General features: G+C 37.5%; 1 protein-coding gene across 1 annotated transcript in view; it reads left to right on the plus strand.

The window, feature by feature from the left end:
* MELK (maternal embryonic leucine zipper kinase) overlaps nt 1-27,549 on the plus strand; it is a 73,672-nt gene that overhangs the window by 12,421 nt on the left and 33,702 nt on the right. Inside the window, exons 5-10 of the mRNA XM_012769935.2 lie at nt 2,472-2,615; nt 3,498-3,566; nt 5,322-5,414; nt 10,119-10,217; nt 24,874-24,942; nt 26,342-26,440. Of these exons, the coding sequence (XP_012625389.1) occupies nt 2,472-2,615; nt 3,498-3,566; nt 5,322-5,414; nt 10,119-10,217; nt 24,874-24,942; nt 26,342-26,440 (573 nt within the window). The remainder of the gene's footprint in view (nt 1-2,471; nt 2,616-3,497; nt 3,567-5,321; nt 5,415-10,118; nt 10,218-24,873; nt 24,943-26,341; nt 26,441-27,549) is intronic.

Consider the following 27,549-nt stretch of genomic DNA (forward strand, 5'->3'; position numbering starts at 1 on the left):
TAGGCTCAGCCAAATGATTTGTAACTGCACATCATTTTCCCAGATTAACATGGTTTTCAAAGCATATTTTAAAATTTATAATGTTGAAAGTTTTAGACCTAGAGCTATTTTTTCTTTACTGTAGATCTACCCACATGGTCTACACTGATGATTTTAAACCTTTTTTATTTTTAGCTGATCCCTTTGTTCAAATTAACTTCTTAAAAAACGAACAAAATGCTCAAAATATCCATGAATCAGAGATAAAATTTAAAAGTTACAAGAGGATATATATTAAAAATTAAAATCTTCTCTGCCTTGTGTCCCAGCCATCCAACTCCCTTTCCTCTGAATGATCCACTTACTTTTCTTATATCTCCTATAGATATCTATGTATATTTTATGTGTATGTTTGTATGTATGTAGCTGATTGGTTTCTGTCTGACAAATGGTCAAAAACTATAATAGGTTGGACAGGTGCCTGTAATCTTAGCACTCTGGGAGGCTGAGGTGGGAGGATAGCTCAAGGTCGGGAGTTCGAAACCAGCCTGAACAAGAGCGAGACCCCATCTCTACTAAGAATAGAAAGAAATAATTGGCCAACTAAAAATATATGGCAAAATTAGCTGGGCATGGTGGCTCATGCCTGTAGTCCCAGCTACTCGGGAGGCTGAGGCAGAAGATTGCTTGAGCCCAGGAGTTTGAGGTTGCTGTGAGCTAAGTTGCTGTGATACCATGGCACTCTAGCCTGGGCAATATAGTGAGACTCTGTCTCAAAAAAAACACAAAAAAACCCCAAAAAACTATAATAATACTCTGCACCTTTTTTCTTCCCACTTAACATTTTAGCTTGGAGACCATCTATGTACATTTGGAGAGATTTTAGATATTTTTATTTCTCTTTATTTTGTATTTCTTTATTTGAAAAGATGAAGTAGGCGGTTTTCTTTTTGTCAGTCTTACTGGATACCATTTAAAAAAATTTACTATTGAGGTAAAATTTATACATAATAAAATATACACATTAGGTATGCAGTTTGACAAATGTATATGCCCATGTACTTCCTACCCCAAAGTCTAAAGTATTTCCATTACCCCCGTGAATTTTCTCCTGTCCCTTTGAAGTTCATCCCTGTAACTGCACCTACCTTGCTCTTCTTATCAACAACCACTGACCTGATTTCTGTCATTATAGATTAGTTTTACTCTAGAATTTAATGTAAATGAATTGTACAGTTTGTATTCTTTTGTGTCTGGCTCCTTTTGCTCAGCATAATGCTTTTGCAAGTTACCATATCAATGTATACTCTTGTACTAGAGATTCTTCCATATCAGTTTGTAAAAACCTTCCTCTTGTTGCCTAGAATACCATTTTATAGCTGTGTCATAATTTATGTAGTTTCTATAGTTTAGGTTGTTGCTGTGATCTGAATGTTGGCATCCCCCCAACATTCATATGTTGAAACTTAATCCCTAATATGGTAGTATTACAAGGTGGGGCCTTTAGTAGGTAAAGCTTTCATGAACGGGATTAGTGCCCTTATAAAAGAGGCTTGAGGGAGCTTGTTTTCTCCCTTCTATTAATACCATGTAAGGACACATAATAGGTGTTAACTATGAACAATAGGACCTCACCAAGCACTGAATCTGTTGGCACCTTGATATTGGGCTTCCCGGCCTCCAGAACTGTGAGCAATACATTTCTGTTGTTTATAAATTACCCAATGTGTAAGGTCTTTTGTTGTAGCAGCCCCAAGGAACTAAGACAGTTTTTCCAGTCTTTTGCTTTTACACACATCGTGCTTTAGCAAACGATCTTTAATGTGCATTGTTTTTTCATGCGAGTGAGTACATCTGTAGGAAAAATCCCTAGATGTGGAACTATGAGGTGAAAAACTATATGCATTTGTAATTTTAAGTGATACTGCTAAAATGAAATAAAATCTTGACTAGAAACCCAGTTTATAGAACAGTGGAGCTGCTCTGGAGAAGGGATGGAAAGCCTCAGGCTCTGTGCTGTGGTACCTATTCTCCCGTAGCTGCTGGGGTACTTCTATAGACCGGGGCTGCTTCTGGTACGGATTGAAAACCGCTAGTCTTTAGGATGGAGAAACAATAATTATTGCTGGGTTTTTTTAATTTTAGGTAATTACAGTAAATGTGAGTGCATTAAGATGAGAATGGGTTTTAGTACTTTGCTATAAAAATATAAAACCCTGAGTGAGCTTTTTAAAATCACAGTGGTAGTTGGTTTTACTTCTACTTACTGGTAATAAAACTGCTTGAGGAAAGAGTTATTGTTCTCATTCCTAGAATAATTATTGACTTGTTTGATTCTGAGAGTGTATTTTTGATATGGCTTACTCAGTTCCCTTGCCTATAAAGTTGAATTAATAATATCTCTGAGTTAAGTATAATTTTTTATTTTAAATTCTTATGAAGTGATTTTTGTAAGCTGTAACAATATCTGTGTGATTCTGTTGCTATTGAAGTACTGCCCTGGAGGAGAGCTGTTTGACTACATAATTTCCCAGGATCGCCTGTCAGAAGAGGAGACCCGAGTTGTCTTCCGTCAGATAGTATCTGCTGTTGCTTACGTGCACAGTCAGGGCTACGCTCACAGGGACCTCAAACCAGTAAGTGACTGCATCACATTTAGATGCTTACCTGAGTGTTCAATACCATTTACTTGTCATTTTTAGGTTTCCAGATTTTTTTCTGTTTAGGACTCCATCTTAGCTTTGTTTGTTTTCTTTTTTGTTCTAGTCAGAATCTTTCACATTTGTTTTTTTCTCCTTTACCTTTCACTTTTGGTAGGCTTTTTAGATGGATTTATTAACATTCAATTTATTTGTCAATTGTGTGTGACATTTGTCTTTGTAATCAGTATTTTGTCTCTAAAAAAGAAGAGTATTTGAGTATTTTCTGTGAGTATATTGCGTACTTGAGCATTTTCCATTCAGTGCTATTTTCCTAACCCCATCTTCCTTTAATTTTAATTCCATTATTCCTTAGAAAGTCAGAGTTCAATGTAACTAACAGACTTTACTTTTTAAGGACAGAATAAAAATGTGGATACTCTTTAAGTCTGCAAGTTCTGACTAATGTGGGTGATAGTGCACATGGACTTAAATTTTATTTGATACCAAAGTCAAGAACCTAGAATTGGTCTGAGAAAATATTCTTTTCTGTCTGTTTATACCTAACTCTTTGATTTGAACTCCTTTGGTTTAAACTTGCTTTTGGCACAAATTGTGTTTGCTTATACTTGAACCTCAAAGCACAAAGGAGAAAATGGTTTATGCTAATGTGTGTTGAGGGGAGTTGTTAGAGCTATCAACATTCTTCCTCTTTCCTCTTCTGTACTTTTCATTTCATTAGGTTTTAGTGATTTTCCACTTTATTGTACCCAGGCTTTTTAATATAAATAACCTTAAATCATTTTTAGAGATGGCTAGAGGTGGGATATGATATAAGGATGTCAGTGTATAGTTATCAGAATATCTTTGTTTTCCCAGGAAAATTTATTGTTTGATGAATATCATCAATTGAAGCTGATTGACTTTGGTCTGTGTGCAAAACCTAAGGTAAGTGCAGAAATGCATTAATTTTCTTTGTAAATGCATCTCTAGCATGTTATCTTATATTGACTTCCACTTAGTCTGTATTGAGCCTGGCTGCATCCATTGTGAAGAATGTTAAATTTTATTCCTGGCATTACTAAATTTTGTAAGTTCTCTAGATGATTCTAATATACAACCCAGATTGAGAGCCACTGCTCTAGTACTATGGTTGGTCCTGCTAAAGACCCCATGGGTATACTGTAGTAGTGCGGAGGTGACATGAGGCCATTACAGCAGGAATACTAAATTGACCACTTGCTTGCAGTTTGAGTATGTTGCCACTAGTTGATGGCTTTGTTTATTTAGATTTGAGTTGAAAATTTAATGTAAATCTATTCTTTGTTATCCAAATGGTTATATAACAGCTAGTTACATTTTGAGAGAGAATCTCTTTTTCTTGTAAAAGGAGGGAAAAGTCCATATGCAATTCAAAATTTATATTATACATTTCCTTAATTTGTATTCCATAGTTAAGTACTGGTGTTCTCTAGCATAACTTCTCTTTGAGGTGACTTTGAACTTTCCAGCTCTGCTGTCTTTGGCATCTCTCCTGTGTGGCTGCCTGTTGGAGGCTTCCTCCGGAGTTCTCTAATGATGGTACTCACAATCTCTAAAATGAGCTGTCTACGCTCATTAATAATGTTGAAATTGCAGGTTTGTCTCAGCCCTTTGTAGTTCCATGATTATTTCCTGTCCCAATCAGAATTATCTAGGTGCAAAGGGAAGCAGATTTTGCCCCTTTGGCTGAATGTCTGATTCTTTCTGATTCTCCTCTTCCTCCCTTGGCTCTTCAGATATTATCAGTGGAGGTTTTTTTCTGGGAAACAATGTGAGAAGGCAGTTTTGTTTTGTTTTTTTTTTTTTTTTTTTTGATCGGCAGACATATAAAGAAAAAACATACTTTTGTACAGATAAAACTTGTTTAAGTCATGTTCTCTACAAGAGGCAATGGAGAGAGTCTGTGACAGACTCTGTGAACCTTTCTGTATGGCTGCCACAGATTCAGCCAACACAGACACTATCTAAGAAAGCAGGGGTGGCCTGGGAGAGGCTTGCCTTAGTCTTCTGCTGAGGAACTCCCTCTCCCTCTTGCACGTGTTGTTTCAGCTGTAAATGAAATTTCACAACTTCACAAGACCTTTGCCTGCTGTAGAACTTTTATGCAGGTGTTGGGCAGTAGCTTCATTTTCATTATGTCTTGATATTTCTGTGGGAGTGAAGGATGAGTAGATTTCTCATTTTAACATCTGCAAGCTAAGGTAGTGAGTTGTTTTATAACTGAGTCTAGAAAATAGACCCAAGGTACTGTTCTATATACCATATTGCTTTTTTGCCCCTCTAAGGAAAAAGAAGCTCTTCTGTATTTGTAAAGATGTGATATTGGAGATAGAGTCCAGTAAAGAAATAATTTTTTTTGCCCCTAGTAGTTGGGAGTGGGAAGACATATGTGCTTTGATGTATGCTATGCAGATTGTTATGTGAATGGACTTGACTGAGCTAAGGGGAAAAATATTTGTTTCAGGTTTTAGTGGTATTGGAAATCCAGAGAAGCAGAGACCATACATGCATACATGTGTGCACAGAATATTGGGTTGGTTGCAGAAATCTCTTATATTTGGGGATCTTCATCTAGCTTCTCTTTGCTTGTGCTCAAAGAATGTGTATCAAGATTTAATTCTCTTAAGGGCTGTAAGTGTTTCATTTTTATCTTATTGACAGGGTGACAAGGATTACCATCTACAGACATGCTGTGGAAGTCTTGCTTATGCAGCACCTGAATTAATAAAAGGCAAATCATATCTTGGTTCAGAGGTAATTATTCATTGACTGATTTAATATAGAATCAACATACATTTATTGGTGACCTGTAGTGAGTCAGGCACTGCACATTGGGGGTATAACAATGAAATAAATAATCTTGTTAATCAAAGAGTTTAGTCTATTTGGAGAGTAAGATATGTAAACTCATAAATGGAATGAATAACTTGTAATAAATATCATAACACATAATATACTTATGAAGCAGGGATATATTTCTGGTATCCTTGTTGTGGTTGCTTTTGTATTAAACAGGGCCTAGTTTGGACTGGTTAGTCCACCTAGCTAGAGCACAAGGCCAGGATTACAAGTTCAGTTTCAGAGATGTTGGTTAGCACAGAGAAAACCTGTACTAATTCAAAGCTCACTCTGAGGCCAGCAGTCCTGTGTAGGGATCCAGGCTCAAAAGGCCTGGGCTTTGCCTGCTTTACACTTGCTAGCTCAAGATGATCAGCTCCTCCCATTCTCTGGAGTGCTAGTTTTGCTGATGTTAGAATCATAAGATTAAAAAAACCCAACAAAAACAAAAGCTTTAGCTGTCAGAAACTCAGGAAGTGCTGTGTTGAACAGGGTTCTTATTTCAGGACATCTTCAGATCTTTAATATGTTCTTATGATCCTTTGGGAAGTAAGCATCATAGGTACTGCTGGTCCTGATTTTATCTGCTATGGGATCCACTTTTTATGTGGAACATCTTTTGGAATTAGTGTTATGTAGGAGAAATTTACTTTATAATATGAGATGATGGGAGCTCACTTGTTTTTGTGACTTTTTATTTTGATATAATCTCAAACTTATAGAATAGTGCAAAAATAGAATGAGGAACTTTGGTATATCTTTTACTCACATTCACAATTGTTTACATTTTTCCCTATTTGTTTTACATTTTCACTCTATGTTTATATATATATATATATATGCATATTCTATTTTTGAATCATTTGAAAGTAAGCTTGAAGCATCATATTCCTTTATCACTAAATGCTTCTGTATATATTTCCTAAAAGCAAGGGCCTTTTCTTTTATAACTACATTTTAGCTATCAAAATCAGGGAATTTCACATTGATAAAATTTACTTAAATCCACAGGCCATATTGAAATGCTGTTAATTGTATCAGTAATGTTCTTTATAGTTTTATTTTCCTCCAGGTCTAGGATTCAGTCTAGGATCATGCATTGCATTTAGTTATTGTATCTCTTTAGTCCTCTTTTATCTGAAAGACTTCTTTAGGCTTTCTTTATTTTCCTTGACCTTCATGTTTTTGAAGAAGCCAGTTAGTAGAATGTTCATCAATTTGAATTTGTGTGCTCTTTCCTTATGATTAGATTCAGGTTATACATTTTTGGCAGAAATACCACAGAAGTGATGTTGTGGCTTTTTTAGTTCGTCATAGGAAAGGGAACAAACTTTTACTGAGCATTTATAATCCTGGAATCATGCTAGATACTTTTTATTTTTAATTGTGGTAAAATACACATAACACCATCTTAACCATTTTTAAGTGTACAGTTCAGTAGTGTTATGTGCATTCAAATTATTGTGCAACTAATCTCCAGAGCTCTTTTTATCTTTTAAAATTGAAAATCTATACCTGTTAAACAATAACTTCCCATTCCTGCCTACCCCATGTGCCTGGCAACTACCCTACTTTCTGTCTCTGAATTTGACTACTTTAGGTACCTCATAAAAATGGGATCATATAGTATTTGCCTTTTTGTGACTGGCTTAGTTTACTTATAATGTCCTCAAGGTTCATCCATGTTGTAGCATGTGTCAGATTTTCTTCTTTTTTAAGACTGAATAATATTCATTGTTTCTACCATATTTTGTTTATTCATATGTTGATGGACATTTGGGCTACTTCTGTCTTTTGGCTATTGTGAATAATGTTGCTAGGAATATGAGTGTACAAATATTTCTTTGAAATCCTGCTTTCAATTCTTCTGGGTATATAGTCAGAAGTGTAATTGCTATAAATTATGGTAATTCTATTTTTTTTTTTTTTTTTGAGACAGAGTCTCGCTTTGTTGTCCAGGCTAGAGTGAGTGCCGTGGCGTCAGCCTAGCTCACAGCAACCTCAAACTCCTGGCCTCAAGGGATCCTCCTGCCTCAGCCTCCCAAGTAGCTGGGACTACAGGCATGTGCCACCATGCCTGGCTAATTTTTTGTATATATTAGTTGGCCAATTAATTTCTTTCTATTTATAGTAGAGACGGGGTCTCGCTCTTGCTCAGGCTGGTTTCGAACTCCTGACCTCGAGCAATCCGCCCGCCTCGGCCTCCCAGAGAGCTAGGATTACAGGCGTGAGCCACCACGCCCGGCCCGGTAATTCTATTTTTAATTTTTTGTGGAACCTCTACTGTTTTTCACAGTGGCTGCACCATTTTACATTTCCACCAACAGTGCACAAGAGTTTTACATGCTAGGTACCTTTTATAATTTTTATTTTAGCCTCACAAAAATCCTATGAAGTGAATACTATTATTCTATTCCATAAGATAAAGAAGGTACCCCTGTGGCTTCACAGGGTCCCACAGTTGGTAAATATGGATCAAGATTTGAGCTGATAGGCTGAGGCCACAGCACTTTAGCCCAGGTAAGAGAGTGAGACTGTCTCAAAAAAAAACAACAAACCAAACTTGGGCCAGGCGTGGTGGCTCATGCCTGTAATCCAAGCACCCTGGGAGGCCAAGATGGGAGGATCCCTTGAGCTCAGGAGTTCAATACCAGCCTGAGTAAGAGTGAGACCCCATCTCTACTTAAAATAGAAAAAATTATCTAGGCATGGTGGCACACATCTGTGGTTGTAGCTACTTGGGAGGCTGAGGCAGAAGGATCGCTTGAGCCCAGGAGTTTGAGGTTGCTGTTGTCACGGCACTCTCATCCAGGCAACAGAGCCAGACTCTGTCTCAACAACAACAAAAAAAGATTTGAGCTAGATGAGGTATGCTTCCTACTGTTCCATCCAGTTTCCCAGAAGGAGTGGTAATCATGTGCCTAATCTCACAAGATTCTGAGAGGGCTGGCTATGAGCCCCTGCTCTCTTGAGTGTGTCTGAATTTTTCCTGTGTGATCTTAAGTTTTCTTGTCCATGTTCGACTTTCCATCCTTCTAAGACAGTGTCTTAAGGAAAATGTACCAAGGAATCATCTGAGCATTTGTTAAAAGATAGAGTTTAGGATGGTAACACCCTCCAGGATTTTAGTTTTGTTTTCTAAGGTGAGGTTTTAAGAATCCTCATTTAAAAATAATAAAATATTTGATTCTGACCATATGCTCATGGTCCAGATCATGCATTAAGGACATATTCTATGGTAAATATCTGTAATTCCTTCAGTAATTTCTCACAGGAAATGTTTTCAAATCCCTCTTTCCCCAGTCATTTTTTCTTATCAATTGGTAGTTTGTGGATTTACTTGCATTCGCTTTGGTTTATGATTTTAGTTGATTAATTTATTCTCTATCTAATTCAAAACAGTGAAGTGAAGGTGCTTTGATGAGGTAATGGAAGAGTACTTTTTCTGTTTTCCTGTCTCTATTATGCTTTGATAGACTTCTGTGGGGATGTTACTGTCATTTTCTTCATTTTTATATTTAGACATACTCTCTTGGTTGACCTCTTATGGTATTTGATAAGGCCATGTTAGCTCACTCTTTCCTGTGTAGCCTCTTTGCTCTGAATTTAACAACCCATGCCATGCCATCATGCCTCAATTGTGGATTAAATATTTGATACCTCTGAGGCATAAATGGTCAGTTTCTGACCTGCAACTTGGAAGGAAAATCAGGTGTTTGCTTCAAAGCAAATTATTCACTTGAGGTATCATAATAGAATCCTAATAATTTGATGTGATTCAATAGACAAGATTTGGGTTACTTAGTACACGTGCTACCTAAATGTGTGATGCTGCTCCAGTTATTTCAACTTTCTTTCTTCTTCTTTTTTTGAATGCTGTTCTTACCTCTTAAAATTTTCCCAAGGCTCAAATGAGGGTGAGAGCTGTGAATTCTCCTTAGCTAATGATAGTGTCCTTGTTGACTAAAGCCAAATACTGTGTGAATAAATAGTTACTGCTCAGGACTCATGGGACACATGGATATTCCATGCAAAGGTTAAGCTTCTGTCTGGGATTTTGAGATTTGTAGGGATATTTGTGTTGGCAGGCTAATTTCTAGCCTCTATATTTAAAAAGTCAATCATTGAACTTTATTAAAGTTTCTCTACATAGAGAGGATTTTACAGTGCAGCTAAGTCATATTTGCAGATTATCAATACATTTTAAGACTTGTTTAACATCCTCATGCCTGTTTACATAATCCTCATATGTAACCTAAACTGTCAGTAGCACTGTAAAATTGTCTTTCAGAATTAGAGACCTGGCCTCATCTGCCTATGATGCCAGGTCCAGCCCAGCCAACTGGAAATTATTTCCTATTAAGTATTAGGTCCAGCTAGAGGAGAGTGCACTGAACTGGAATCAGTAGGCCTTCTGGGGCATTCTGCTATTGACTGGGTAACTTTGGATGAGCCTGCTTTTCTGGGCTTCAGGTTTCCTGACTGTAGAATGAGCAGGTTGAAGTAGATGATCTCTGAGTTCTTTTCCAGCCTTGTGAAGATTCTGTGATTCTGTTAAGTGTCCTGCCATTTTGAAATATGTTCTGAATTTTTGAGTGATTTTTTTTTTCTTCCTCTTAGGCTGATGTGTGGAGCATGGGCATACTCTTATATGTACTTATGTGTGGATTTCTACCATTTGATGATGATAATGTCATGGCTTTATACAAGAAGATTTTGGTGAGTATTATAAGGCATAGAGTTTCAATGTAAAAGTTTTCTATATGTATGTTTCCATTTATAAAAATACAAAAACAGGCAAAAATAATTTGTGCTGTTAGAAGTCAAGAGAGTAGCTATTCGGTGGGGGCAGTTATGGGAGGAGTGGGAGGACTTCTGTTTCTTGATCGGTGTGCTGGTTATACTTGTATACAGTAGTTCCCCCTTATCTGCGGTTTTGCTTTCTGTGGTTCCAGTTATCTGAAGTCAACTGAGGTCTGAAAATAGGTGAGTATAGTACAATAAAATATCTTGAGGAAGAGAGAGAGACCATATTCACATAACATTTATGATAGTATATTGTTATAATTGTTCTATCTTATTAGTTATTGTTAATCTCTTACTGTGCCTAATTTATAAATTAAACTTTATCATAGATATGTATGTATAGGAAAAAATATAGTATAGATAGGGCTCTGTGCTATCCACAGTTTCAGGAATCCACTGAGTGTCTTGGAATGTATCATGCACTAATAAACAGGGACTACTGTAGTCAGTTTATGAAAACTTATCAAGGTGTACTCTTATGACATCTGTACTTCTATATGTATATTATACTTCTTCAATAAAAAGCTTAACAAAACAAAAGCAAATAGAAAATGTTCTGTATTTTAGGTTGTCCTGAAATTGAGGTAAGTAAACACATAAGATGATTTTCCTGGTAAGAGTTTTTGTTTTATATACTGAAATGATACCTTAGTCAGTTTCTGTGTTAAAGTTAAATCACATTTTCCTGTTGAGTTATGATAAAATAAGAACCTTCCCCTTTTTTTTTGGAAGGCAAAAATTTGGCTTTAAGGTATAATAAAACCATAGTTAAGATTACCTACCATAAGCTTTGTTAAAATCATATATAGCAGAGACAGAAAGTAGATTAGTAGTTACATGGGGGTGGTGGTGGGGAGTAACTGCCTGTGGTTGTGGGGATTTTTTGGCAGATGATGAAAACATTCTGGAATTAGATAGTGGTAATGATTGTACAACTCTGTGAATATATTAAAGCCCTCACTTTAAAAGGGTAAATTAATAGTAAATGAATTACATTAGTTTAAAAAATCAGAAAAAATCGTATATAGCAAGGAAAATAGTAAAATTCTTTTAAAGTGTTCATATTCAAATCAAGCTAAGAAAAGAAGATATTATAAAGAGGAAAAAAGAACATCATATTGTGTCCCATAGCAAACCAGGGTCAGACTGGCAGAGCAACTTCTCTGAATACTGCTTGAATGCAATTCTGTTTATCAAATATTTCCTGAATGTCTCCTTTGTGTAAGATACTGCAGTAGTATTTTGTATTTTTTCTTTCTCTTTTCTTTTCTTTTTTTTTTTTGAGACAGAGTCTTGCTTTGTTACCCAGGATAGAGTGAGTGCCATGACTGTTAGCCTAGCTCACAGCAACCTCAAACTCCTGGGCTCAAGCAATCCTGCTGCCTCAGCCTCCCGAATAGCCGGGACTACAGGCATGCACCACCATGCCTGGCTACTTTTTTCTATATATATTAGTTAGCCAATTAATTTTTTTCTATTTATAGTAGAGACGGGGTCTCACTCTTGCTCAGGCTGGTTTCGAACTCCTGACCTCGAGCAATCTGCCCACCTCTGCCCCCCAGAGTGCTAGGATTACAGGCGTGAGCCACTGTGCCCTGCTTTGTATTTTTTCTTAACATGAATGGTATCATACTAAGGTATATGTATTATTCTGTACCTTCCTTTCGTTACTCAACAGTTTGTGCCTTGATGCATATAGCTCTAACTCATTTTTATAAATAGTATAGTTATATCACAGTTTAGCCATTTCCTTATTGAACATTTTAGATTATTTTCTAATTTTTTCGCTACTATAAGTGATGCTGGGTGAGTTTCCTAGTACATACCTCTTTGGACACATGTAATGAGTAGTAGAATTTCTGGATGATAGGGCATAACATTAAAAAAATTAAGAGATATTATCAAATTATGCTCCAGCATTGTTTTTCCAAATTATATTCCTATCAGCAGTGTATGAGAGTGCCTGTTTCCCCATACTTTTTTTTTTTTTTTGAGACAGAGTCTCACTTTGTTGCCTAGGCTAGAGTGATTGCCGTGGCGTCAGCCTAGCAGCAACCTCAAACTCCTGGGCTAAAGCAATCCTACTGCCTCAGCCTCCGGAGTAGCTGGGACTACAGGCATGCGCCACCATGCCCGGCTACTTTATTCTATATATATTAGTTGGCCAATTAATTTCTTTCTATTTATAGTAGAGACGGGGTCTCGCTCTTGCTCAGGCTGGTTTTGAACTCCTGACTTGGAACAATCTGCCCGCCTCGGCCTCCCATAGTGCAAGGATTACAGGCGTGAGCCACTGGACCTGGCCCCTACACTTGATCCAATATTGTTATTTATCAACGTGTTGGATCTTGGCCAATTGGTGAAACATGGTGTCTGATATTTTAATTCATGTGTTTTTTCATAATTAGAGTTTGAACTTATTTTAAATGTTTGTATGCATTCTTTTTTCCCTATGAATCCCTGTTTATGAAACTATTTTTCTCTAAGGTTGTTGATATTTTTCTTATTATAAGAAAGCTTCTATATTAAGGAATAATAATAATTGCCATTTATTGTTTACTGTGTGCCAAGTGTTGCTATATGCATTCTACTTAGATTAGCTCATTTAATCCTTGTGATAGTCCAGTGTGATAGGTATTACTATCATCCCCGTTTTAAAGATGAAAGTGAAGCAGAGAGAAGAAAAATAATTTAACTAAAATTATCCAACTATTAAATAGTTATTGGCAGAATTGGGACATGAACTCTGGTAGTCTGGATTCAAAGCCTGTATTCCTAATTACAGATGAAACTTAGCTTGCCTGGCTCTCACCTACTGCTCTGCGGCCCCCCCAATTCCTAAGTTTCATGGAAGATAATTTTTCCAGTGACCAGGGGTGGGGGTGAGGGAGAGGCAGTGGAGCTCTGTGGCCTGGTCCCTAATAGGCCATGGACTGCTACTGGTCCATGGCCTAGAGCAGGTGTCCTCAAACTACGGCCCTCGGGCCACTTGCGGGTGTTTTTGCCCATTTGTTTTTTTACTTCAAAATAAGATATGTGCAGTGTGTATAGGAATTTGTTCATGGTTTTTTTTAAACTATAGTCCGGCCCTCCAACAGTCTGAGGGACAGTGAACTGGCTCACTGTTTAAAAAGTTTGAGGACCCCTGGAAAGGTTGGGGACCACAGCTGTAAAGCATCCTAAGAACATTAACACTTTGTTCTGTGTGTTGCAATCTGTATATTAAAATTTTTTTTCTAGTACTTTTACATATTTCAATACAAATTCTTTGGTCAACCAGGAATTAATTTTGGTATAAGAAGTGGTAGGGACACAGCTTGTTTCTTTTTAATAAACTTTTTATTTTAAAATAGATTTAGAGTTTAGAAAAGTTGCAAAGACAACAGAGTTTCCACTTAACCCTCACCCAGTTTTCCCCATTGTTAACATTTTACGATACTGTGGTACATTTGTCACAACTAAGGAATCAACACTGGTACATCTGCACTTTATTTGAATTTCACTAGTTTTTCCCTAATGTCCTTTTTCTTTTCCAGGATCCTTCCAGGATACCATATTACATTTAGTCATCATGTTTCCTTACCCTCTTCTGGTCTGTGATAGTTTCTAGGGATCCAGTATTATTTTTTATCAGCTGGTTAGCTGGTTGTGCCAGTACTATGTATTCAGTAATTCATCATTTTCCCAAGTATTTGAAATGGTGGTTTAATTATATACTAAATTTCTATATTTACACATTTCTTTTTCTGGGCTCTTTATTGTATTTATCTTTTTGTCTATTCTTGTCTTATACCTAATTGTTTTAATTATTATACCATATAGTACCATTTATTTAATGCCAGGTAATATTAGCTTCCTCTTACTATTCTGTTTTTCCATTAGAATTTGCCTGATTGTTTTCCCTGGTGTATTTTTTAAATGGAATGTTTGGAAAGCTAATGGGTCCATAATTTAATGGAATAAGTCTACGCCATTTTTTTTTTTTTTTTTTTTTGAGACAGAGTCTCGCTTTGTTGTCCAGGCTAGAGTGAGTGCCGTGGCGTCAGCCTAGCTCACAGCAACCTCAAACTCCTGGGCTCGAGTGATCCTTCTGCCTCAGCCTCCCGAGTAGCTGGGACTACAGGCATGCGCCACCATGCCCGGCTAATTTTTTATATATATATCAGTTGGCCAATTAATTTCTTTCTATTTATAGTAGAGACGGGGTCTCGCTCTTGCTCAGGCTGGTTTTGAACTCCTGACCTTGAGCAATCCGCCCGCCTCGGCCTCCCAAGAGCTAGGATTACAGGCGTGAGCCACAGCGCCTGGCCAGTCTACGCCATTTTTAAAAAGGAATGGTTTGGTAGCATATCTGTAGTGTTGATAATGGCAAACAAATGAGCCAGAGAGACCTGGTGTTGAGTGTTCTTTTGGGTTATATGAGGTTCATACCCCCTCCAAGGATCTGTATTCTCATAGCATAGTAACAGAGTACTGTTTACTACTTAACCTTTTTATTTCTTAGTTCTTTGTGGGTCTACGGGTCTTATTAGTGCTTTAGTTTTCTTTTAGAAAATGTTGTTAAATTATATACATCTTTATTGCTGGAATACTCTATAGCCATAAAAATTAATGAGGAACCTCTTTAAATACTGATAGTGATTATCCACTATATACTATTAAGTGAAAAAGCAAGGTGTAGAAAAGTGCGGCTAATGTGCTGTCATTTTTGTAAAACATAAAGGAATTAGAAGCATATTTATATTATTTGCTCAAATATGGAAGGAGATACCAGAAGTTAGTAATTGTTCTCTGTAGAAGAAAACTAGGGGAGAAAAAGAAGACTTTTCTTTTTTTTTTTTTTTTTGAGACAGAGTCTCACTTTGTTGCCCAGGCTAGAGTGAGTGCCATGGCGTCAGCCTAGCTCACAGCAACCTCAGACTCCTGGGCTCAAGCAGTCCTGCTGCCTCAGCCTCCCAAGTGGCTGGGACTACAGGCATGCGCCACCATGCCCGGCTACTTTTTTCTATATATATTAGTTAGCCAATTAATTTCTTTCTATTCATAGTAGAGATGGGGTCTTGCTCTTGCTCAGGCTGGTTTCAAACTCCTGACCTTGAGCAATCTGCCTGCTTCGGCCTCCCAGAGTGTTAGGATTACAAGCGTGAGCCACCACGCCTGGCTGACTTTTCATTCTATGCCCTTTTGTATCTCTTAAAGTTTGAATCATGTAAAAGTTTTACTTCTTGCTTGCTTAATTGCTCTGGCAAGGACTTCCATTACTGTGTTGAATAGAAGTGGTAAAAGTGGGAATCCTTGTTTTGTTCTTGATTTTAGAGGAAAAGCTTTCAGCCTTTCACCATTGCATATGATGTTAGCTATGGGTTTTTTATGGATGGGTTTTATTTTGTTGAACTAGTTTCCCTCTATTCCTAGTTTGTTAAGTGTTTTTATCATGAAAGGGTGTTGAATTTTGTCAAATGCTCTTTCTGCATCAATTTAGATGATCATGTGTTTTTTTTTTCTTGATTTGTTAAGGTAGTATATTACATTGATTGATTTTAGTATGTTGATCCATACTTGCATTCCAGGAATAAATCCCACATGGTCATGTTGTATAATCCTTTTACTATGTTGTTGAATTTTGTTTGCTAGTGTTGATTTTTTAAAACATAGAATAGTAAAGTTTTCAGTGAGTTTTGAACCCCAAAGACTTATGTGGAAAATGGGAGAGGTACCTTATGTAGGGCAGATCTGAGTCTCTGTAGGTGTACAGAAATAGAGCTGTATGTTTATTTGAGTTGTGCAAAATCTCTTCTGTCTAGAGTATTGATGTCAGTCTCTTTATTGGGGATAGAGGGGATAGAGCTTTCTGAAGTGCCCTTGTACGTGATTGTTAAGAAGAAAATTAAATGTTTGCTGGCATGCATATTCTCATTCTATTGTTACAAAAGTAATACTTAACATTCGTGAACTTTTGTTATTTGCCAGGCAGTCTCTGCTCTAATTGAGGCAGCTGTTATCATTATCTACCTCTTACAGATGAAGAAGCTAAGGGGCAAAGACCTTGAATGACTTACTCAGGGTCTTATAGCTAATAAGTAGCAGAGCTGGAATTTTGTTTTGTTTTAAGAAGGAATCTCACTGTTGCCTAAGCTGGAGTGCAGTGGTGTGATCATAGCTCACCGCAGTTTCAAACTCCTGGGCTCAAGTGATCCTCCCACCTCAGCCTCCCAAGCTTCTGGGATTACAGAGGTGAGCTCCCACTCCTGGCTGAGAGCTGGAATTGGAACCCAGATAGTGAAGCTCAGAGCCCATTATCATAACCACCATGAAATACTGTTTCTCAGCTCTAGTTGCTAGTGTCATGAGAATCATAGATACCTAGAGGAAAACTGATCCCCACTCCAAACTTCTTTTTCTGCCCATTAACTTGGGAATGTTTCCAGACATCCCATCTTTTCAGATTTACCAAGGTACAAGTTAGTTTTTCTAGTTCATAGTATGTATTATTGTGCATCAGCTTTTCCACTCTTTAGGTGTCACCCCAGAAAGGCACTTACTGGTTCTTGTTTCCTTTATCAATAGGGTTAGAAATCAGTACTTCCAAGATCCATTCCAGCTCTGGAGTAGCTATAAATTATTTGACTTCTGTTTATTCACATTCAATTTTTCTTGTTTTAACCTAACATTCTTTTCTGTTGTTTGACTCTTGATTCTGCACTGATGTCATAATAGCTGTCCCTCCAGCATTGTGCCACTTGCATGCTTCTTAAAGATCTAAGTTGTTGATTTAAAAACTAAATAGAACAAAACCACTCCTAAGTTTTCCGAGTCTTGGTTTTTAGTCTGTATCAGATACACTTAACCAAGATTTTGTAGTCTTATCCACAAAGATAAAATAAATAAAATAAAGTAATACCCTACTGAAATTGAACTACATTATGTCTATGGTGTTTCTTATTTATTGACTTAACCCTAAGCATTGCTTTATTTTTACATATCTGGATCATATACTTCTACGCTGTTTATTTGTCCTCATTTATTGTTAATACAAGTTAACATTCATATGGCAGCCATGGAATTAATTCTATTATTAATATATTATTTCATCAATAAAAGGTGAATGTACCAACATACAAAATTCAGTGTTTTCTACTTTTATTTATTTATTTATTTGAATGCACTAGTGGATCCTGGATTAATCCTTGGAGGAAGGAAGCTTACCTTAAAATAATACAAAAGTGGTACATCCTAACAGTAGATGTTAGATCCAAGTTCTGATATTTTTGGAAAATCTAATATCTTTGAAGTGGAATGAATATGATAGAAAATGTCTAATTCTTGTTCAGGAGAGATTTGGCCTTCCTAATTAATATTATTTACTAATGCTGTATATTCTTTGTTTCTCCTACTCTGAATTTCATTTTTTAGTTTTTCATGTATTTGCAAGTTGAAAATTGATTCAAATTAGGACTTTTATGCATTATTGTGGAATTTAATTTCACACATTATAGATTTTGAAATTTATTGTAATCTTGGCTCAGAACTATTGTTCCGAGTCGCAGTGTAATACAGTCTGCTGGTTGAATCTAATTAAGGTGTCGTATCACTTGCATGCAGTATGTATCTTTGCCTAGAATGTTCTAAAATTCCTCACTTGGGAATAACACTTCCCTCAGTTCTTGGTTGATTGAAAAACCCAGCAATATTTGACACACTGTATGTAACTCTTGTTTAAAAGGCAGACTTTGTTTAGCTTTTGCATTTGTTGACTGTTTTAACCTAAATGCTCAACTGCAATTTCCAGCATGATTACTAATAGATTATTAATCTTATTAATGTCACCTATATTCATTTGCCATCACTTCATTCAAAGACAAGCATGACTGTGCTCCAGTTCTGGTTTACAAATATTAGGGAAATATAAATAATGTGGTAAATGGAAGTTGAATAGCTTGAAAGTAAAATTACCTCCTAACAATTATAATTTATAATTTTAAAGAAAATGAGAAAGTTGTCTCTTTATGAGATTATATTTTTGCAATTATAGAGTTGACTACAGTACTATGATTATGTGTTGGAGAGATTGCCTGCCTTTCTTAGAACCATGTGAAAAATGAAAATTTCAAGCTACTAGAATTCCCAGAATTATCTTGCTTAGCTCACAGATACTTTCTTCCTCCTACCCCTCCCCTACATTTCTCCCACTGTTAGCCTTTTCTTGCTCTCATTTGCAAGATAATTGTCCCTTAAATAAACAAACAAGAATTTTTTAAAGAATGAGCAGAAACAAGGGTTTAGGTGGCACAGCCATGGTTGACACAGAGCCTTTTGTGGAAATGCTCTTCCCCAGCAGAATTGTCTCTTTCAAGGTCTCTTCTGTTTTATCTTTGGGTAGATATTTTAATATTTAAATAAGTATCCTTTTTCTCTTTGCTTGTAAGCTTCCTTGGGCCTTCTAGCACAATACAATAGAAAAAGTACTGTATCTCTCTTCTGGTTGTGTCTGTAGCCCTTTTTTGCTCTATAACAATGTTTCTCAACCTCAGCATTATTGACATTTTGAACCAGATAATTCCTTGTTGTGGGGGCTGTCCTGTGCATTGTAGGATGCTTAGTAGCATCCATGTTTTTACCCATCTGATGCTGGTAGTAACCCCCAAACTGTGATAATCAAAAATATCTCCAGACATAGCCAGATGTCCCCTGCAGGGCAAATCATCCCCACTTGAGAACGAATGCCCTACAATATTAAACAAGTGCTTAATCTTCTTGTCTGAGATTTGGTTTCTTCATTTGTGTAATGTGGTTAATAATCCCTGCCTACTATTTCACAGGGTGAAATATATATTTAAGTGTTCTGTGCATTTTAAAGTACTGTGGACTAATAAGAGATTGGGTTGAGCCTGGCAGCAAACTCTGATCTGGACTCTATTTCTGCTGATATTTCAGTGCAGAGAGTGAAGCAGAGAATGTCAGGACATAGAAATGCATCACAGGCTTTATGACTTGTGGATGATACTCTACAGAGGTGTTCTGTCCAAATAAGCAAAGTGGGTAGGTGCATTTCAGGAGGTGATGTGAGCAGGGCTTGACTAGATGGTATATTCTTTACCAGACAGTCTGCAGAGATTCTGAGGTCGCTGTAGTGGGGCAAAGCTCCATTGGGAGGGTATGTGACATCCCTCAGAATGGCTCTAGCCTTTCTTGCTATGCTGTGTATTTAGCACTTTGGAATACATGGCTTTTGGCCAACATGCCCATCTCTGGTCCATTACTTTTTTTTACCTCTACTGTTTATTTCATAGTCAATGAACATTTATTGTCTTGTGCAAGGCATTGTGCTGAATGCTTTCATGTACATTCTCTTTTATTCCTTTTATAATCCTATAAGTGACATTAATTGTTTTACAGATAGTAACAATAGTAGTGGTAGTAGTAGTAGAAGAAGAAACTAACATTTATCCAATTCTTACTGTATCTCTGGCACTGTGCTAAATGCTTTATGTATATTAAATCATTGAAGGCTAGCAACAATTCTATGCAGTAGGCACTATTATTATACATCTTTTTATAGATGAAGAAACTGAGGCTCAGCAAGGTTAAACAGTGCATCTAAAGTCACACAGCTAGCAAGTGGTAGATCCTGGATTTGAACTTGGGTAATTTGTTTTCAGAGCCCACTCTCTTAGGAAACAGAGTCAGAGAAATTAAATAACTTGTACAAATTTACAGAGCCAGTAAGAGGCAGAACTGGGGTTCAGACATAATATATGACTCCAATCCATTGCTGTTTCCAATATACCAAACACCACACTTCTCATTCACTTGTTTACCTTTTTCTGGGTAGGATTGCTTCCATGGTGCTAGCTTATAGCATAGCACAGGGGATCTATTAAAAGATACTTCATGAATTCAAAAATGAGATAATAAGAAAGGGTGATAAAAAGGGGCAAAGAAGTACTTGGAATTAATCCTATGGCTCTCTCTATTCAGTACTTTAGTCTGGTTATTTGTTTTTACATCTGGTTTTTCTGGAGCATTCCTACTTTTTGTACTTTGTTTTGGATGGTAGTTTCTGAATTCAAAGGCATAATATCTGTTACATTATGATAGGTCTGGTTATGAGCCTGTTATGTATATGTTGGAGCAGAGCAGAAAGGGCTGAACCCTGGAACCAGACTTGTCCTTGAGGTGGGCAGAGGCTGGCTGGAGGGAAGTAATGTGAGGAAGCCAAGCCCTTATAGATGGTGTATGAGTTTGCTAGGGTTGATGTAACAAAGTACTACAGAGTGGTGCCTTAAAACAACAGAAACTTATTCTCGCACAGTTGGGGGAATACTATTCAACCCAGTACAGATGATATCTAGACAGTAAGCAGCAAATGGCGCTGTAAACAATCAGCATGAGGGAAGACCACCCAGAGTACATGAGGGTCCTGACCAGTGAATGAAACATGACAGAGGACACTCTGGGAGCAGGTTGTTATCAGAGACTCAGGCAGGTCATGACTGAGGAGGGTCCTTGTCCCAGGCTGGTCTCTACATTCTCTATGGGACCCTGGCAAGAGCAAGCTAAAGTGTTTGAGAGCCAGGAAACTAGGCAATTTGCCAAGACAAAACAAGTCAAGTTATAAGTTGTAATCATGAGAAGCCTTGGTCTCAGGGATAAAAAAATCTCAGATAAGGGAGTGGGGCCAATTAGGTTAGGGCCAGTCATGCAGCAGCTGTGACTTACTGCTGAGTCCCAGAGAGCTGTCCAAAGCACCTAAAAATCCTTCCTTCCCAGGGATAGGCATGGAGCCCAAGCAGTATCGAGCCTTCAGGTTGGGGTTCTAGTTGGCTTTAGGTGAGGGGTAGTAGGGAGAAATGAATTAGAGGCTTCATCACTATATTTCAGAAACAAACTTTGTCAATTCTGACTCTGACAAGTATTAAGGTCTCCTGGCAAGGTGTAAATAAGATTGGGCTCTCTGCAGGTGCGGTGGCTCACGCCTGTAATTCTAGTTCTCTGGGAGGCCGAGGCGGGCGGATTGCTCGAGGTCAGGAGTTCGAAACCAGCCCGAGCAAGAGCAAGACCCTGTCTCTACTATAAATAGAAAGAAACTAATTGGCCAACTAATATATAGAGAGAAAAAATTAGCCGGGCATGGTGGCGCATGCCTGTAGTCCCAGCTACTCGGGAGGCTGAGGCAGGAGGATCACTGGAGCCCAGGAGATTGAGGTTGCTGTGAGCTAGGCTGACGCCATGGCACTCACTCTAGCCTGGGCAACAAAGCGAGACTCTGTCTCAAAAAAAAAAGATTGGGCTCTCTGGATAATATTGAGTGCTTTAGATAAAGGGAATGAAAAATTTAATAATAGTAAATGTCATTTATAAAATGAAAGCTTTTGTCCTTCCTAGGAAACACTTGTAGGTCAGTGTGTCTACTCTCATCAGAGAGGTTGAGTTTTGACATCAATACCTTTTTAAGTTCATTGGTTGTCAATGTTTCTTTGAGACTTTGAAAACTTATTTAACATAATCAAAATTCAGCCTGCTGGATCATCTTAGGACTCTGAGTAACCCATACCTGTCTGTTTCTCCCCTCACCTTTAAGCTGGACTGATTTCTCTAAGAATTATATCCTAGACAGTTCATAAGAACAGGGAACTGCAATGCTGGTGTTAGTTGATGGCTTCTCTACCTACTGGCCTCCACCCTTCTAGCCTCATTCAATTACAGCTTGCTCGGTATTTTTTCTTTTCTTTTTCTTTTTGTACTTGTCCTTGTTTCCCTTGGACTTAGATTTCTCAACCAGAATCTGTTTTTTGTCTTCTTTGATTAGTTTTGAAGCCCTTCTGGAGTTTGCCATATACTAGTTCCTTAGTTTCCAATTGTATCATAAACAATTCTGTAATGAATGTTATCATTCATAAATTTTTATATGCCAACTTGTTTGCTTAGGATAAATTGCTAGAAGTGAAGTTGCTGGATCAAAGATAGGAAATTTTGAATGCTTTTTATACATATTTCTAAATTACTTTTCAGAAAAGTTTATATTCTCTAGTTATATATACATATAAGCAGTCTTGTCCCTGAACTCTTACTAATGTTGGATGATTTTTTTAAAAATTTGATAACAATGGGTGGTATCATTATTTTTGTTTATTTTGTTTATTTATTTATTTATTTATTTTTTTGAGACAGAGTCTTGCTTTGTTGCCTAGGCTAGAGTGAGTGCCGTGGCGTCAGCCTAGCTCACAGCAACCTCAAACTCCTGGGCTCGAGCGATCCTTCTGTCTCAGCCTCCCAAGTAGCTGGGACTACAGGCATGAGCCACCATGCCTGGCTAATTTTTTCTATATATATTAGTTGGCCAATTAGTTTCTTTCTATTTATAGTAGAGACGGGGTCTCGCTCTTGCTCAGGCTGGTTTCGAACTCCCGACCTCGAGCGATCCGGCCGCCTCGGCCTCCCAGAGAGCTAGGATTACAGGCGTGAGCCACCGCGCCCGGCCTATTTTGTTTATTTTTATTGCTAGATTAGTTGAACATATTTTCATGTTTATTGACCATTTAAAAGTTCTTTTTTGGGAATTGTGAATATCCTTTGTCCATTTTGTTTTGTAATGTGTGTTTTTATCCTATTGCTTCATTTATTCAACAAATATTGAGTATCTTTTATATACTAGGGCCAGACACTGTTTTAGGTGAACAAAATAAACAAAAATCGCTGTGATTAAGGAGCTTATATTCCAATGTAGTGAGACAGAAAGTAAATAAATAAAATATAATATAAAAAGTGGTGACAAAGACAGTAAAGACAATTAGGTGTGGGGAAAAGGCAGGGAATGATCCTGGAGAGGTCCTATGTTATAAAGGTGGTCAGGGGAGGCCTCACTGATATCATAGGTGTTTTAAGTGGAGACCTGCAAAAGATAAAGCATAACCTCTGCTGATATCTGGGAAAACCACTTTAGGCAGAGGGACAATGAGTGCAAAGGCCCTAAGGCAAGACTGTGTTTCACAAGGGACTGTGGTTTGGCTGGTGAGTGGGAGAGTTAGGATGTGAGTGTGAGAGGCAACAAGGAGTGGGATGGGGATACAGGCCATGCAGAGCCTTGGAGCCAGGGTGAGGAATTTGGCTTTCATTCTGAGCAAGATGGAAGCAAGCCATTGGAAAGTTTTCAGTAAAGTGACTTGACTTGACTCAATGTTTTAAAAGAACATTGGTGATAGCGAGTGGAGACTAGACTTTGGGAGACAGTGGTAGAATCTGGAAGAACAGTTAGCAGGAGCCTATTGCAGTATGCCAGATGAGAGACGCTAGTGGTAGTGGCTTGGATGAGGTTGTGGTGGTGGAGGTAGTGACAAGTGACTCTAGATATATTTTGAACATAGAGCCAAAAGATGTTGATGAATTGGATATGGGCTAAGAGAGAAAGAGTTCAAGATGACTTCAAGGTTTTTGGCCTGAGCAACTGCTAGAATGCAGTTATCATTTACTGAGATGGGGAGAAATGTGGGAAGAACAGGTTTGGTGGTGGTGTTAGTGACATCTTCATGATTTATGAAAGATTTATATGTGATTAGATATATTAATCTTTTGTCAGTTAGGTGGAAAACTTTTTCCCCCAATTTGTTGTTTATTAACTTTGTTAGCTGTATTTTGTTGTACAGAAGTGTCAAATTTTTATTTCGTCATGTATTAGTCTTTATATTTTTTGGCTTTGCCATCATATCTAGAGAGATTCTAAAAATAATCACCCATGTTTTCTTTAAGTACTCTTGTGGTTTTGTATTTGCATTTAATCTGGGTGGAATTAACTTTGGTATATACTTTGAATTATAGTTCAATCAATTTTTCTCAGCTAATCAACCTGGTATCTGAGCATCTTTAAAGAACGTGATTGTGCTGTGAGAAATTACTGTATCATTTCCTCTGAATTGAAAAAGGGGAGGATGTGGCACATTGTGTAAAGAGGTATTCCATTACATATTAGTGTTTTACAAGTCCTTGGTCTTATCTTTGGTTGGTGACTTAGTGATCATAATTTCTGAGTATATGAGGTTGTAAACATTTGTCTCCTGAGTCTCTTCCATTCCCCAAAGGTACTTGATTTAGAAAGTGGCTTTCATTGTTTCCTTCAGTGATTGTTAATTCTGCCATGTGGATGTGACCTGTTTTTAACCACAGTCTGTGCCGTGCCACCAAGTATGCTTTTCTGCAGCTTCATTTTATCAGTTGATAATTACTCTGAGATTATAAACTAAAATTTGCTTCAGCAATACAAAAATTGACAACAATGTATACCTGTTGTTCATTTAGTCATACTATAGATTCCAAAGCTGTAGTATACATAAATATTTTCTACTGTTACATTCTCTGTGCTCTAGCCTCTCTCTGATATGTGGATAATTTAGAGGTGACAATAATCTTTAATTTACTAGATATTGTTCTTTAAGGCAAGAAATGGATTTCTTGTTATTAATAATGTTTTCCAAGTCTTATAGTTGGGTGAAGTCTTTAAGCTTGGGGGTAAACCTTAGAAATTTGTGTAAAGGCTGATTGAACTTAAATCTCTTAAATGTTTTGTTTTCTATAGATAGGAAAATATGATGTTCCTAAATGGCTTTCTCCCAGTAGCATTCTACTCCTTCAACAAATGCTGCAGGTAAACTTTGTTATTTATCTTACAATAATAAAAGTCTACTGCAATTGTTTGATCCAGCTTTTAAGATATCTGTCTTGCTGCTATGTTTAGCATGATCTATCAGCTCGGAAAAATTCCATTCATCATATCTACCTTGTATATGTCCTCTACTAGATCCTTAATTACATTGTATTCCCATTTTTTTTTTTTTAATCATCTGACATATGTCTTTGCTGGTATGATTTTTCTTTTTTTTGAGCATTGTTTCTTTTCTCTAACAGCTCTTACTCTACTCTTTTATTTTCTTGTTCCCACTCTTGCACATTAAGGTATATAGCAGATACTGAACAGGCCCTATGATCTAGTTCAGTGGTTCTCAATCTCTAACAGGTATCACAGTTACCAGATGGGCTTGTTAAAACACAGATTGCTGAGCCCCATCCTCAGGATATATGATTCAATATATCTGAGGTAGGACTAAAAATTTGCATTTCTAGCAAGTTCCCAGATGAGGCTGATGTTGATGCCACTAGTCTTGGGACCACATTTTGAGAACCACTGATTTAGTGGAATGAGCCTCTGAGGGTGAAAAATAGGAGTGCTGAAGTCCAGGTATCCATCCTACTGATCAGTAGACATATCACCTAAAGTGGTTCTCATCTATAAAATGGGAGCCTCACTGCTACATAGTGTTATAAGGACAAAATAAGATTGATAGGAAACACTTTGAAAATATGAGTACCTTATTAGTGCAATATTTTTTTCATTATGTATTTAGAATATCTTCTGGTTTTTCCATCTATTAAGTCATCTCCACCTATTATTCAAAATTTACCTCAGGCTCACCCACCTTGATTGAGTAGGGCCAGGCTACCAAATCTCCATAATGAGATTGAAAATGCCTCACTCTTTCTTCTGGACTCCAAAAAATTTAATCTTTGTTGATTAATTTTTCTCTCCACATTTGAAAATTACAAATGGAAAGGAAAGGTGTGCTTTTCAACTTGTTCTATGTGATTGTAAGCTCATTGGAGGTAGAGATTGCATATTCAGTATGAATGCCCTGCATTGTGGCTGCTTGAATATTAAATTGGTGAATATTTCCTGTGAATAGGTTTTCCAGCAAAAGACTATTACATCATACAATAGATTTACTGAACTTCATGAATAATGTCCATACCAATGAAGTTCATGTTTGTTAAACATTTGTCTTCTAAGCCTATGGTGGTTGCTATAGTTTTCTTGCCTCTATTGCCTTTTTAAAAGAATTTATTCCAAGGCCATTTTAAGGTCTTTGACAACATTTTTGTGATGATAAAGTTTACATCTGTTCTGATGCATTTTGAGGTCTTAGGAGGAAAAGTGTTCTGTGGTCTGTATTTGAAATGTTAATCTCTAACTACTTCTTAATGACCACTAGGTGGACCCAAAGAAACGGATTTCTGTGAAAAATCTATTGAACCATCCCTGGATCATGCAGGATTACAACTGTCCTGTTGAGTGGCAAAGCAAGAATCCTGTAAGTAAAGTGAAATCCAGTAGAATTTTTTTTTTTAAACTGTGTATGATCATTGTGTGAATTCATAAGCTACAATGATATGGTCTGAGTATAAAACAAAATATATTTTATAGACTTACTTATCAGATTGGTGTTTTGGAGACTTATAATTTAATGGACAGTGGTTTCTTTTTTTTTTTTTTTTTTTTTTTTTTGAGACAGAGTCTCACTTTGTTGTCCAGGCTAGAGTGAGTGCCGTGGCGTCAGCCTAGCTCACAGCAACCTCAAACTCCTGGGCTCGAGCGATCCTTCTGCCTCAGCCTCCCGAGTAGCTGGGACTACAGGCATGAGCCACCATGCCCGGCTAATTTTTTTTTATATATATATCAGTTGGCCAATTAATTTCTTTCTATTTATAGTAGAGACGGGGTCTCGCTCTTGCTCAGGCTGGTTTTGAACTCCTGACCTTGAGCAATCCGCCCGCCTCGGCCTCCCAAGAGCTAGAATTACAGGCGTGAGCCACCGCGCCCGGCCTTGGACAGTGGTTTCTTAACCTGGTCTGCACATGACAATCTCCTGGGACCTTAAAAAGAAATGCCTGCTCCTCATCCCAGAACACCTAATGGGTATTTTTAAAAGCTCCCAGAGTTTCTCGTGTATGGTCAGTCACAGCGCTCTGGGAATCTCAAACAAGTTACTTACCTTTGCAAAATCTATTTATTCATCTGTAAGAAGTATGTTAAACTAGTTCTACTTCCCAGAGTAGTTATGAGGTTACAGTGGTTCTCAAACTTTTTAGTCTGTGGGGGACCTGTTTACATTCTTTTTTTTTTTTTTTTTTGAGACAGAGTCTCGCTTTGTTGCCCAGGCTAGAGTGAGTGCCGTGGCGTCAGCCTAGCTCACAGCAACCTCAAACTCCTGGGCTTGAGCGATCCTTCTGCCTCAGCCTCCCTGGTAGCTGGGACTACAGGCATGTGCCACCATGCCCGGCTAATTTTTTATATATATATCAGTTGGCCAATTGATTTCTTTCTATTTATAGTAGAGACGGGGTCTCGCTCTTGCTCAGGCTGGTTTTGAACTCCTGACCTTGAGCAATCCGCCCGCCTCGGCCTCCCAAGAGCTAGGAT

This window comes from Microcebus murinus, chromosome 12, assembly GCF_040939455.1.
Source record: "Microcebus murinus isolate Inina chromosome 12, M.murinus_Inina_mat1.0, whole genome shotgun sequence".
Lineage (NCBI taxonomy): Eukaryota > Metazoa > Chordata > Mammalia > Primates > Cheirogaleidae > Microcebus > Microcebus murinus.